Source organism: Alligator mississippiensis, chromosome 10 (assembly GCF_030867095.1).
Source record: "Alligator mississippiensis isolate rAllMis1 chromosome 10, rAllMis1, whole genome shotgun sequence".
Taxonomy (NCBI): domain Eukaryota; kingdom Metazoa; phylum Chordata; order Crocodylia; family Alligatoridae; genus Alligator; species Alligator mississippiensis.
Genome location: NC_081833.1, coordinates 19,568,507 through 19,582,652, shown reverse-complemented (window position 1 = coordinate 19,582,652; position 14,146 = coordinate 19,568,507). Strand labels below are relative to the sequence as shown.

Below are 14,146 nucleotides of genomic sequence, written 5' to 3'. Positions count from 1 at the left end.
AAGAGCCTTGCTAAAATCAAACGTTAAATTTTAGGGTGCAAGGAGACTTGAGGTTGTTTTAAGCAACTAATTCATTTTAAATTCGTATTTACTTGCATAGCCAACATAAATTTTAATGGAAATGAGAGTAGACTTCAGTCTGTAGAATAGTTCATCTGGTAATAATTTTCCATATTTAAGATGGAGAATTACTTTTGTCTTTACAGGTCTTTAGATTTTATTGCCTATAAACAATACATAAAAGAAAGAAGAGTGTTTTTTGGCCTTTTTTTTAAAGGCTGTGAAGGTATGGAGCTGGTTAAACTGGATTAGTAACCTTGATCACTGTATTTTTATATAACATTCCTCCATACTCTGAGTTGTCCCAAGGTACTTTTGTATTTAAAATACCATTTTCCAGAAGGGCAGACAACTAACCTTGTTCTATCTTACCTATCGCCTGGAAGATGATAGGCCACTGAAAAACCTGAATGCTTTCTTGCTCCATTTTCTATTTGAGTTTTAGTATTGGGAGCAGAAGTTTTCTTTTCCTTGTGATCTCTTATTCAGACTTCGGAAAATAGCTGTTTTCTCCCACAAACCTCATTGCTGTAAGAACGTGAAGATTTGCTTGTTTTGTTGTCCTTCGGCTGTAGCTGCCATGAGGTGTAACTCTACTTGTTCAACCTTTCACTCATTTTCAACTTTGGGTTGTCAGTCCTTATGAATAACAGCAGTGTTTACCTCTGCTGCTCATCTCCCAGCCAAATAAAATTTGCATTATATTCATGGGTTTTAACTCTCTCTTCACATTGAAGCTAACAGTCTGCAGGTGCTTGGGAAAACTATTTCCTACTTGTGCTTGTTCAACACTAAACTTGCACTCCTGATTTTAAAGTAGTCATTCAGAGACCTACATCCTATTTCTTTTGTGCTTTTTATTTACATTTTCTCTTTTTCCTCCCTCCCTCCCCTCCCCGCTTTTCCTAGATTTGTTTGTAAATGCATCACAAACAGGCAGCCCAGAATGAAGAAAGCAAGCAGGAGTGTTGGCTCAGCGCCCAAAGTGCCCGGAATAAATAAAACTCAAACAGTTGAAAAAGTGAAACAAGAAAACGGCTCCTCAGTGTCTGCAGTAACAAAACTCTCAAAAACTGGGACATCAACCTCTCTGTTGAAGGTAATGTTTAGCAGAGTGCTTTGATTTCTTTGGACAATAAAGGATTTCGAAATCTAGGATTTTAATATGAAATGTGAAGTAGGGAAGAAGCGAGATCCATGATCTCTGAATGATAGAAAAGGAATTTAGGTAGTTACACAGGAGACAACAGCAGGTTACAAATATGGTATTCATTAAATTTTGTTTCTCCTAAAATACTAGGGTGGAAGGCAGCAAATCTTGTGTAACTCAGTTTTTAACTGCCCTGCGAATGGTGCTTTCCAGTGAACACCATTAATCACACTTAGCCAGACGATGCCATATGCTGCTCTTGAATTACCTCCTCTGGCTGACTTGAATAGCAGAGGTGGAGTCTGATAGGAACTGTGTTCTGCATGTAAAGTTCCACTTCCTGTTTGTCAGGACAAATACTTGATACTTAATTGAGGAGGCTGCCTTTGTGGTATTCCCTAACATTGGTGACCAATGTCAGGCTTAAGTGGCCACATTGTCCTTGCAGTCTTTTCCATGTCCTTCTCATGTTGTGTAAAGAGTAGAACTCTAGCTCAACTTGTAAGTGCTCCTCTGAGGTACTGGAGCCAAGTTAAAAAGTCAGAAGTTTCTCCCTGAAATATTAGCAAATAGGGCAACAAGTCTTCAAACACATGAGCACATCCCAGGGCATCTGCTATTTGAGTGGTTTAATACTGGGAGTTGCAGTCACTGAACAGGGGGCAAGCAGGTGACATTCAAGTCAGATATTTTCCCTGGTTGTCATAAGAGGGGCCTCTCCATAATTCCTATAATTATTTGGCCCTCTTTGCTTACAGGTTTCCCTTTACCCACCATGGGGGTTAGGTTCCTGAAAGTTCCCATGGCTGGCAAAATTTGGCAGGGCTGGAGGAGCAGGGGCTGTTGTTGGGGGGTGAGGGGCACCAGCAAGGCTGTGGGGGTTGTAGTGGGGAATGGGGAGTAAGAGGCATGAGCAGGGCCAGGAGGGTCATGGAGAGTATTTTCAGACTGTACCCCCACCTTCTCTGAAGCGTGGATACCCAAAACCATGGTTGATAAAAATGTGGTTGGCAAGGGAAACCTGTACACAGTTTTCTCTCTTAACAACAGCACTTCTGATGGTGCTGAGTGTAGAAGTAGAATATAATGGCAATTATATGCATTTTAGGCATGGTAAGAAAGTTCTTAAATAGCAACTAAGTGTCGTTGCAACTTTGTTATAGCTAGGTTTTAGCTACATCATCCTATAACCCACAGGGAGTTATTGTCAAGCCAGTTGTGTGTCAGGTTTCCATCTGTATCAGTTAAAAGGCTGTACAGGTCAGTCGCATCTTGCACAGGGGTTAGGTGCTGAAGTCAGCGCGTAAGGCAAAATCAGTGACTATACGCAGGGTGGGAGGGGGGGCAGGGCTTGAGTTTGCATGCATCACTGTGCTTAGAGCTGTGCGGCCAGCGGTAGCAGCGCAGCACAGGGTGGTGGTGGTGGTGGGAATGGGTGCGTGCCACCCGGCTACCACCACGCTGCCGCCCGGCGGCCGGCCACGCAGCTCCGGGCACGGCTCCCTGGTGACAGTGGGAGGTTTTGGAGGCAGTGGCCGTCACCGCCATAATGGGCCTCCAGGTATGTGGCAGTGCCATGTGCAAACTCAAGCCCTGCCCCCTCCCCCCGTGTGTAGTTGAATTTGCGCAAGTTAAATGCACGTATGATGCGACTGACCTGTAGTTTGTACATTTACTAGTACAGTACTGACAATTTACATCTACATTTATTGGTTTGAGAGACAATAATCAATTGTGCTATTTTAAAAGAAATGTTTTTATGTCCTTTTCTTCTTAGTGATTTTTCTATGAAGTCTCTGGCATACTGCTCTCTCCAGTTTTGTTGTTTGAACTGATAAGTTTATGGAAGGATGGCATAATAGGATAAGGAATGTTGGTGTTTATAGTATGTAGAATCCTGTATTTGCATTCTTCTATTGGGGTACAGGGGAAACTCAGCGTGGTAGGTATTGGGCAATCCCATGCTTCAAGGCTTTTGCTGGTTGCCTGCAAGGGGTCAGTAAGGAATTTTTTTTTCCTCAGAAATGTTGCTGGCTTTTGGGGGTGTCCCTTCCTGTCCTTCCCTTTGGAAGACTCGGGGTATTGGCCACAGCTAAGGCTGGGATTTGACTAGTGGGCACTGATAGTGTCTGCTTGCCAGTGCTCAGAAAACTCTGAGGTTCCTGGCTGCATAGTCTTGCTTTTCTGCTCAAGGTTGAGCTGTTCATCAGATTGGAGTCAGGAAGGAATTTTTCCCCCAGGTCAGATTTGTAAGGGCTATGCATGTTTTGCCTTTCTCTGTAGTTTGGGCATGGTCCTTTTTGTAGGATCTTCTGAGCATACATTAGCCAACTACTTCCCTATCATTGTGATCACTGCTACCATCTCTTCTGCTTTTACCCATAACATAGAGTGTCCATGGTGTTTTGGGTATTGTGCCCTGTAGTTGCGCATGAGAGTTTGAAGAGACAATTTTGAAGATTCCTTTGGGTGAATGATTACGTGCAAGCAAAGGAGATTGGACATAATGGACAGGAGACCAGTTCCAGTTCTTTGTTTCAGAAAATGTAATCTTGAACTTTAAAATTATATTGTAAAACAACAAATGTATTAATTGTATCATGTATATTGCTGGGCAGAAAGTACATATAGAGCTAAGATTGAGAGCATATCTATCATTTAGATTAGAATATATTACTCAGATATGATAATTATCCTCAAACCAAGCCTTTATACAGACCAAGGAAATTCTGAGTTCAACCTAAATTATAAGATGGCACTGTTCTGCCTTTTGCCTATACAAAAAATTAATGCAAACCTAGTAAAGAATGGAAATGCACAAAGCACTGTAACAACCTTGATTCCAACCTGTAGTGACAACATGAAGTTAACCATAAAATTGTGATGTGTTTCCTTTTAAACCCTTCTGAAATACGACTACAGGCCAGTGTTAAGTTTGTCTTTAAATGCAGCTATGCCCTTTTTCCGTAGAACCTTTGCTGTATTTGCTGCAAAATTGGGAGGGTATGTAGTGAGTGAGGTGGGACTCGGGGGAAGAGACAGTTAGTTTAGACAGTTGAATGCCATCTCAGCCATACTGGGTACATCTACACTTGAGTTTTACTGTGCATTAGTCTAATTTAATATGCAGTAAAGCATCACCATCTACATGTGTGCCGCAATTAGTGCACAATAGATTAATTTACTCTGGTGTGGGGTAGTCCCATCAGACACGGGTACTATCCTACATCACAGTAAATTACTGCACTTAAATGCATGTGTAGATGGTGATGATGGGTTTAGTTTACTATGGCTCAAATTGAGTGGGAGTATATTCAGTTGCATTAATTGCCCACTGTTCTTTTTTCTGCCATGGAGTGGCTGAGGAAGTGTATTGTCATAGGTGGCCACCACTTATCTCCTTTTTTTGGGAGCGGGGAAGATTCTAGGTTTGGACATTTGTGGTCTTATTTGCAGAGAGCACTGAGAATGGTTGCTGTACTGAATATAAACCAGAAAACTGAGCATCAGCTGTTTTTGCTCTCTAATGTTCTGTAAGTTTTACAAGACAGTCTCAGCAAAATCCTAGAGTTCCAGTTTGGAGAGGCCTGAAGCTCCGTGGCTGAAGATGAGGCAATGCCATATCTAGATCAGGGCTTTCTACTGCAACTGAGGTGAGGGAGACCTGTGCTTTGAACAAATTAAGCTCTAAAAATTGCCAGGTTCTCTGAAAAAAGGGACTTGAGCATCTTAGGCTGGACACTCAGGGTTACGGTATGCCTCACATAGGCCTTAGCTCCATCAGTAAAATGAGAATAATGCTGCTACTTACCACAGGCTTGCTGCAGAGATTCATATGAAATATTCAGCTGCTAAAATAAGCGCCATAGAAAATCCAATATAGAAATCAATATTTCTGTATTCAGAGTACAAGTTGAATGATGTGTAGCAAATAACATATGGAACAATACATTGAACAATGAGGGTAAAATTAAATATTGTATAATTGCTCATTCAGTGAGCACTGCGTATCCTGTCCATAGTATAATGTAAGGGGTTCCTGCAGAAAAAATGGAATGTGTTCATAGATTCATAGATTGTAGAGTCGAAAGGGACCACAATGGATCATCGTGTCCGACCCCCCTGCCCCTGGCAGGAAAGAGGACCGAGGTCAGATGACCCCAGCCAGGTGACTGACTAGCCTCCTCTTGAAGACCTCCAAGCTAGGTGATAGCACCACCTCTCTTGGAAACCCATTCCAGATCCTGGCCACCCTTACTGTGAAAAATTTCTTCCTAATATCTAACCTAAATCCACTCTCAACTAGTTTACACCCATTATTCCTAGTCACTCCCTGGGGCACCTTAGTAAACAGCGCTTCCCCTATTCCCCGTTGACCTCCCCTAATAAATTTACAGGCGGCCACAAGATCTCCCCTCAGCTGTCTCTTGTGAAGGCTGATTCAGCTCTCTCAGCCTCCCCCCATAGGGTCTATCATGAAGGCCACTAATCATGCGAGTGGCCCTCCTCTGGACCCTCTCGAGATTCCCCGTATCTCTCTTGAAGTGTGGCGCCCAAAACTGGACACAGTACTCCCAACTGCAGCCTGACCAGTGCCGCATAGAGGGGGAGCATCACCTCCTTTGTTCTATTAGTCATGCGCCTGCTAATGCACAACAAGGTGCGATTGGCCTTGTTGATGGCCTCGTTACTATGCCGGCTCATGTTCATATTGGAGTCAATTACGACTCCAAGATCCCTCTCTGCCTCTGAGCTGCTGAGGACACTTCCCTCCCTATAGGTGTACTGGGGGTTCCTCCTTCCCAGGTGGAGTAACTTATATTTATCTTTATTAAATTGCATCCTATTTCTCTCTGCCCATTGATCCAACCTGTCCAGGTCAGCCTGAATCTGCTCCTTGCCCTCCATTGTACTAACTTTGCCCCATAACTTGGTATCATCAGTGAACTTGGAGAGGGTTCTCTCCATGCCCTTGTCCAAATCGCTGATGAAGATATTAAATAATATTGGTCTGAGGACCGAACCCTGCGGGACCCCACTGCCCACTTCCCTCCAGGCCAAGAAGGAACCATCCACCACCACTCTCTGGGTGTGGTCCCTAAGCCAGGTGGCCACCCAACTGACTGTGTAGGGGTCCACTCCACAGTCTGCTAGCTTCCCAATGAGGACAGGGTGTGAAACTGTGTCGAAGGCCTTCCTAAAGTCCAGGAAGATGACATCAGCCTCAGCTCCCACGTCCAGGCAGTGTGTGACCTGGTCATAGAAGGCTACAAGGTTTGTCAGGCAGGATCTACCTGTGACAAACCCATGCTGGTTTCCCCTCAGCATCATTTCCCCTGCTGGGTCTGCACAAATGTGTTCTTTGATTATTTTCTCTAGCATTTTCCCAGGAATGTAGGTAAGACTGACTGGTCTAAAGTTATCTGGCTCATCCCTTCTCCCTTTCTTGAAAATGGGCACCACATTGGCCCTTCTCCAGTCCTCAGGGACCTGGCTGAAGCACCACGAGTGCTCGAACAGCTATGCCAGTGGCTCAGTTATTACACTGGCCAGTTCTTTCAGCAGCCATGGATGGATGTCATCCAGGCCTGCTGACTTTTACCCATCCAGCTCCTCCAGGAGCTCCTTAACTATTTCAGAGCTAACCGTAGGTGGACTGGTTCCCTGTGGACATCCGTCAATGATCGAGGTGGGGAAACTGGCTTGGCTGGTACATAGAAATACTGAAGCAAAGAACTCATTGAAGAGTTCTGCTTTTTTCCCCGCGTCAACCACCAACTGTCCTGATTTGTCCTGCAGGGGCCCTATGTGACTGAGCTTTCCTTTTGCCCACTATATACCTGAAGAAGGACTTTTTATTGTTCTTGATTGTTGAAGCCAGCCTGAGCTCAAGCTCTGCCTTGGCCTGTCTAACTGATTCCCTGCAATAGCGCGCCAGGGAGATATATTCCTCCTTGGTGGCTGCTCCCTGCTTCCATTGCCTATACATCTCTTTCTTTGCTCCCAGATTCTCCTAGAGTTCCCTGTTCAGCCAAGGGGGCTTTTTTGCCCTCTTACCTCCCTTCCTACGTAATGGGATAGACTCCTTTTGAGCCCCAAGGATCACTCCCTTGAGATACCTCCAACCCTCCTGGACCCCCATTTGCCCTATGTTCTTGAGTTGCATCCCCTCACTAACAAGCCTTCTAAGCTTGCTAAAGTTGGCCCGTCTGAAATCCAACACTTTAGCCCCACTAGTTACTTTACCCACCCTTCACTAGATAGTGAACTCGACCAAGTGATGGTCACTATCTCCCAGGCTACCATGAACTTGCATGTTCCCCACGAGATCATCCCCTGTTGCTAAGACCAGGTCAAGCAAGGTGCTACCCCTGGTGGGACTAGACATCACCTGGGTTAGGTGGAGGTCCTGCACACAGTGTAAGAACCTCCATGAGTGGCTTGTTTTGGCTGTCTGCTCCTCCCAGCAGATACCTGGGTAGTTCAGATATCCCATGACCACCGCCTCCCTCGCCTGTGTGGTGTCTGCTAGCTGCATGTAATAGCTTTGTGTTGCCAATGGATACGGGGTCCAAAATATGGCTGCACAAATTTCCTTCATTTTCAGTGCTTGACTTCACATATAGAAAAGCTACCTAAAAATGCAGTATACTTATACTTAGGCTAAATAAAGCAATTATAGTATGTGCAGGATTTGAGGGAACTGTCTTTTTTATTTTTATTTACCCACTGGAATGAACTGGTTCCTTCAGAAATCAACCCAGCTATCAACTTACAAATTTCAATGAGTATGTCATAGAAATGTCCTTGTTTTTACAATGTTCTTTTCTTTAAAAAGAAAAAAAAGGGAGCAGGGGGGAGAAAGAGAGGGAGCAAGATTGCTACAAGTATTGTTAAACCAAGAGAAAAACTAACCATTGGCCAATTCTGTTTTTTAATCTTATGAAAAAGTTTCACAAGATGGCATCCTAAGCCAAAATTACAGTATTTAATGACTTCCAAGTTAGAATAGAAGCAGTTTGTGGGCAAAGCAGAAGAGGGATGGCTGTCTTGAATTCTTTTGTTTTTCTAAGACTTTGCATGACTAATATTATCATAACTAGCTGAAACCCACAAAACATTTGTGATTAAATTTTTATTGCAAAAGTATTTCATTAAATACCGGATTTCTGGTTATACTTTGAATGAATACAGTAATGGAATCAACTTCTCACCCTTGAAAGGCACCATTCCTGCCGCCCTCCTGCTGCCTTCCCTGGGCAGCCATCCTGTTCCCAGGTGGTTCCAGGTGGCTGGAAGGCAGCGGGGATGGTGCCATGAGATCCTAGAAGTCCACCAAGCCTGAGCTTCCCCAAGCATACCCGGGCTTCCAGTGCCCCGTGCACCATTGGATCCAGCAGGTGCTGTCTATGAGCTGGGGCTGCACCCGCACAGCTAGCTCCCATCCTGCTCGTGGGACAGGCTCTGGGGTGGGGGGAGCTGCTGGTCGGCCCTGAGCTGTGGGGGACCTAGGTGCTTCCCTCTACAGAGGCAGTGCCCCCTGGGCAGCACCCATCCTCTGGCACCCCACCCAGGCATTGGGGCCTTCTGCAGCTCAGGGTCCGCTGGCAGCTCATTCCCCTCCCCCCCCCCTGCAGGAAAGGCGGGCAGGCTCTTCGGGGGCTGGGGAAGGATCAGGCCCCTTGCTGGTTTTTTTGTTTATTTTTTTCCTTCGGTGGAGCAATGCTGTGCTTGTCTGGAGCACTCTGATTGGTTGTTTCAGTAAGCATTGTGATTGGCTACCAAGATAACCAATCAGAGTGCTCTGGATAGACAGAATAAGCCTATTATTATTATAGATACATCTGTTTTGCTTACCACAGAGCTGTTTTTTTTCCCTCCAAGCTGAATCACACCACCAGGGCAGCATTCTCACAACTTGACCTATTTGGTTCAGTAGCATGAGTTTATACTATTCATATAAATAGTTATAATTGACTGAATTTACTTGTCCTTTTAACAAGACGGAAGTGTGGAGAACTGGCAGTCTGTTTGGACTGTCATATTTAGCTGCACAATTTCACTGTCAGTTTTGGTAAGAAAATATCAAAAGACGAGTAACTTGTTCAGCGTGTCTTTGTAAATTATTTTATTGTGTGGGGTTATTCTGAAGTAGATTAGACATGAAGTCTTGGAGCTGGTATGCTACAATTTGATAGTTTTTTAGTTAAAGTTTGTATCTTAAGGAGCTTTTGGATGCAGTCAACTTTTCCTGACAGTGTTTCAGAACGCCACACTTTTTATACTTTACATGATCCTCATATCATAATCTCCTCCTTCACTAGTAAACGGATTCATTTCTCATGAACTGTCTCATGAAATAGTCATGGAGAAATGAGAGAAAAGTAAGGTTTTCCTCCCATTCTAACACTTTTTAGACTTGATTGTTTTACTTCTGCTGTGCTTTTAGGAGCCATTTTAGAATGTCATGATGTTCCTGTGTTGATTCAGGGATAAGCTGCATACCTTAATTGTAGAAGATTTTATACCTACTCTCCTCTATCATCAGGTACAACAAGCACAGCAGTATATAGTTCTTCTGAGCTCAATTTAGGTTGTATAACTAGTTTTCTAAGTAAAAAGCATAACTCTCATAAACCTTTGACCATTCCCAAGATCCATTACAGGTGACCATCATTATTGTGAAACTGTTGAAAGGGAAAACACATTGAATAATAAATACTGTGCGGGACAGGCTGATTTTTAACTAAAAATACATGTAAGCCTTTTTTTTTTTTAAACAAAAAGCATATCCTTGGTTTTGAATATAAAAGATTATAAAAATTAACATATTAACTTCTAACTTTAAATGTTGAGGAGTTGATGATTCTGCTCCTCCACTACTTACCTAGTCTTACTTATGCCTTTTTTTGCTTCCAGACAAAAAGTAATGATGACCTTTTAGCTGGGATGGCTGGTGGTGGGGTGACTGTGACCAATGGTGTGAAAGCAAAGAAGAGCACCTGCACATCTACAGTGCCTTCAGCTTCAGGGACCACCATGAATAACCTGGAGAATAAACCCAAGACTATTACAGGTAAAAAGAAATACTGACCTTTATGGATTGTTTTCTTGGTTTTAGTTTCTTCTGATATGAAAATATTGAAAGAACTTTCGTGTAGAGAGGATACAATATGGTCAACAAGGCCAAAGCCAAATAAGACATTTATGAGCATTTTGCTCATAACTCTGGTTATCCGTTTATATGAATACTGTATTTTCTTGCCTACGCCATGCCCCAAATAAAACATGCACTGTATTCTTGAAGGCAATTTTTTTTTTAAATTTTTATAGAATCATGGCTGGCTGTGGCAGAGTAAGTCTTCTTGGAAACCTAAAGTGTCCAGAAATTGTGACACCAGGAAGTTCTTGGTGTCTGCTGCCTGATTCATACTGTTTCCTAGAATGCCATGCTTGCTGGACACTGTGCTTCCTGGAGGACTTACTCTGTCACACAAGTTTATTCCCTGGGCTCTTACAAAGGCAGTAGCAAGACCTGTCATTTCTTTATTATAAGTAATTCTTTATATGCTTTCTTTTAAATAAACTATTTTTGTATATCACAAGCCTCATTGAGATACTACAGGCCACTCACTTGTTGCTTCATGTACAAGCTACAGTGCTCAGTCAGTAGTTACGGCTGTGAAAGGGTTAACACAAGAGTCTGCCATATTGGCAGCTGCAAGACTTTCCAGCAAAGAAAACAGCTTCCCTGCTTAAAATGTGCATCCCAATTTTGGGGGGCAAAGGTGCTTGTATTATTTGAGAAAACATGGCAACAATTTAATCTGTACATATACCTGCTTTTTTAGGTCTAGTAAATGATTGTGTTCATGTTGATAATCTCTGGAGGAAGCTGCCAATGTAGACATATGCTGCTAAAAATATCCACTTCAGGAGGCATTAAGGAGTGAATGTCTTTATTAAAACACTGTGTAGGGTTGTAGCATTGCCTGCTTCTGCATAGGAAGGTGTGAAGTTCTTTAACATTCATCAGAACTAGTGGAAATATGTCTACTGGTATTCTTTGGGTTCCATATAGTTTACAAAAATGCAAGTCTACTTGCAGGTAGGCAGTGATAATATGGTTCTCTACTTCAACATTTTCTGATAAGAGTGAGAATATTTAAGTACTCAAATACATTTCATTCTTGGGGATCCAGATATACAAGTACTCAAATTAATACTCTTCCTTTAAGAAAATGTGAGATGTCAGTGTATGTATATTTATTCCTTTTCTGTACAGTTTATTAGTAACTTGGAGATTGGTCTTTTGCCTGTTGCAAGCACTGTGTTCCAATTTTAATTTTGAAAGGGCATGTTGAAGTACTGACAGGAACAGTTAATGATGATTTTAAAATACAATTGCCCAGATTTCTGAGGCATTCAGGGGAGTTTGAACATTATGAATCATGTGAATGTTATTATTCAGGTTCAGGTGTGCAGCATGGCAACATGCATAGTTTAATATGATTTTTTTTTTTTTACTTTTTTTTTGGTTAAATTAATATTTTTAATTTTTTTTAAATGTATAGGTACAACTTCCATAACCAAGCGTAGCACTTCATCTGGAAATAAGGAATCTAGCTCTTCTAGAGAGAGAATACGTGATCGTTCCCGTCTAAACCAGAGCAAAAAGCTGCCTTTAATGGGGCAGGGGACTAATGATACAGTACTGGCAAAACGCTCTCGAAGTCGTACTAATCCAGAATCTGATGTTCGTATGAGCAAGTCCAAGTCGGACAATCAGATCAGTGACAAAGCTGCTTTAGAAGCTAAAGTGAAAGATCTTCTGACTTTAGCAAAAACTAAAGATGTAGAGATTTTACACTTAAAGAATGAACTCAGAGATATGCGTGCTCAACTGGGCCTTAATGAAGATCAGTGTGAGAGTGATGAAAAGACTGAGGAAAAAGAGGCTGTTGTTGTTCACCAGCCAACTGATGTAGAGTCTACATTGCTACAGTTACAAGAACAAAACACTGCCATCCGAGAAGAGCTTAATCAGTTGAAGAATGAGAATCGAATGCTAAAGGACCGATTAAATGCTTTGGGCTTTTCTTTGGAGCAAAGGCTGGATAACTCTGAAAAACTTTTTGGTTACCCTTCTTTGAGCCCAGAAATTGCAACTAGTAACCACAGTGATGGTGGTGGTACTCTTACATCTTCAGTGGAAGGTTCTGCTCCTGGATCAATGGAAGATTTGTTGAGTCAGGATGAAAACACTTTGATGGATAATCAACACAGTAACTCCATGGATAACTTAGACAGTGAATGTAGTGAAGTTTATCAACCACTTACATCAAGTGACGATGCCTTAGATGCTCCCTCATCTTCAGAGTCTGAAGGTGTGCCAAGCATAGAAAGGTCTAGGAAAGGAAGCAGTGGTAATGCCAGTGAAGTGTCTGTAGCTTGTCTAACAGAACGAATACACCAGATGGAAGAGAACCAGCATAGTACAGCTGAGGAGCTTCAAGCAACACTTCAGGAACTTGCAGATTTACAACAAATAACTCAAGAACTGAATAGTGAAAATGAAAGACTCGGAGAAGAAAAGGTAATTCTTATGGAGTCCTTATGCCAACAAAGTGACAAGCTAGAGCACTTCAGCCGACAGATCGAGTATTTTCGTTCCCTCTTAGATGAACACCACATCTCTTACGTTATTGATGAAGATATGAAGAGTGGACGCTACATGGAATTAGAGCAACGTTACATGGACCTTGCAGAGAACGCCCGTTTTGAACGAGAGCAACTGCTGGGTGTTCAGCAACATCTGAGCAACACTCTCAAGATGGCAGAACAGGATAATAAAGAGGCCCAAGAAATGATAGGTGCGCTAAAGGAACGCAACCACCACATGGAGCGAATTGTTGAGTCAGAGCAAAAAACCAAGACTGCACTAGCAGCCAACTTGGATGAGTATAAAGCTACAGTAGCCAGTGATCAGATTGAGATGAACAGGCTAAAAGCTCAGTTGGAGCATGAAAAGCAAAAAGTGGCTGAGTTGTATTCCATACACAACTCTGGGGATAAATCGGATATACAAGACTTGCTGGAGAGTGTCAGACTGGATAAGGAAAAAGCAGAAACCTTGGCCAGTGGTCTACAGGAAGAGCTAGCACACACTCGCAATGATGCCAATAGATTGCAGGATGCAATTGCTAAGGTAGTGCTTTATAAAACTGGTTTTGGGATGCAGTTTTTCAAACCAATTGTTTCTTGGGAGAATGTGATAAGTTATGTGTTACTAGAATATGCCTATATTCAAATAGACTGTATCTTCCCATTTTCCTGACCTCTCCACTGCCCAAAAAAAAGTATATCTTTTTTTTTAATTAGTTTTTTTTTATAGACATTGGTCAGAGCGTAGATAAAAATCAGTGTCTTAAATCAAAAGAGGTTGTTGTTTTTTTAATTGAAGTAGAATTTTTCTTCAAAAAGAAATCTATTTGACATTACGGCAACTTGTATTAAGGCATAAATTTACTATACTCTATTAAAATAATATTCAGGTAGTTCATGTTTGTTGCCAAAGTTTTAAAGAATGTTGCACCATTGAATTAGGAGAAGTCATTGGCCAAGGATCTAGAACCAGAGTTTGTTGAAGTAACGTCAGCTTTTGATGGGTGTAGACCTGTCTGTAGGTGCAAAGGGGGAATATTTTTCTCACTTCAGTTTGTTCAGTTTGGTAACTGGTTCATTTACAGTTGAAAAAGCAGAAGAACTCATCTTCCTCTTCTAATTTGTGAATAGTAACTCAGTGCAAAGGACATGGTAACCAGAACTAGTTAGCTTGTCTCACTGATGACAGAAAATACTTCCATTGTTCAAAAAATAACTTACGTGTAAGTGGGAACCATTTTTCCACCCACACTTCCTTTTGTATTCAGTAGT

The 14,146-nt window shown here is 42.3% G+C and overlaps 1 protein-coding gene across 2 annotated transcripts in view; it reads left to right on the top strand.

Moving 5' to 3' along the window:
* Positions 1 to 14,146, top strand: part of SPECC1L (sperm antigen with calponin homology and coiled-coil domains 1 like) — a 120,934-nt gene that overhangs the window by 21,421 nt on the left and 85,367 nt on the right. For both annotated transcript variants that reach the window (XM_059713521.1, XM_059713522.1), the window contains exons 3-5: positions 970 to 1,159; positions 10,130 to 10,286; positions 11,785 to 13,418. In XM_059713521.1, coding sequence (XP_059569504.1) covers positions 1,007 to 1,159; positions 10,130 to 10,286; positions 11,785 to 13,418 — 1,944 coding nt within the window. In that variant the 5' untranslated portion in view covers positions 970 to 1,006. The remainder of the gene's footprint in view (positions 1 to 969; positions 1,160 to 10,129; positions 10,287 to 11,784; positions 13,419 to 14,146) is intronic.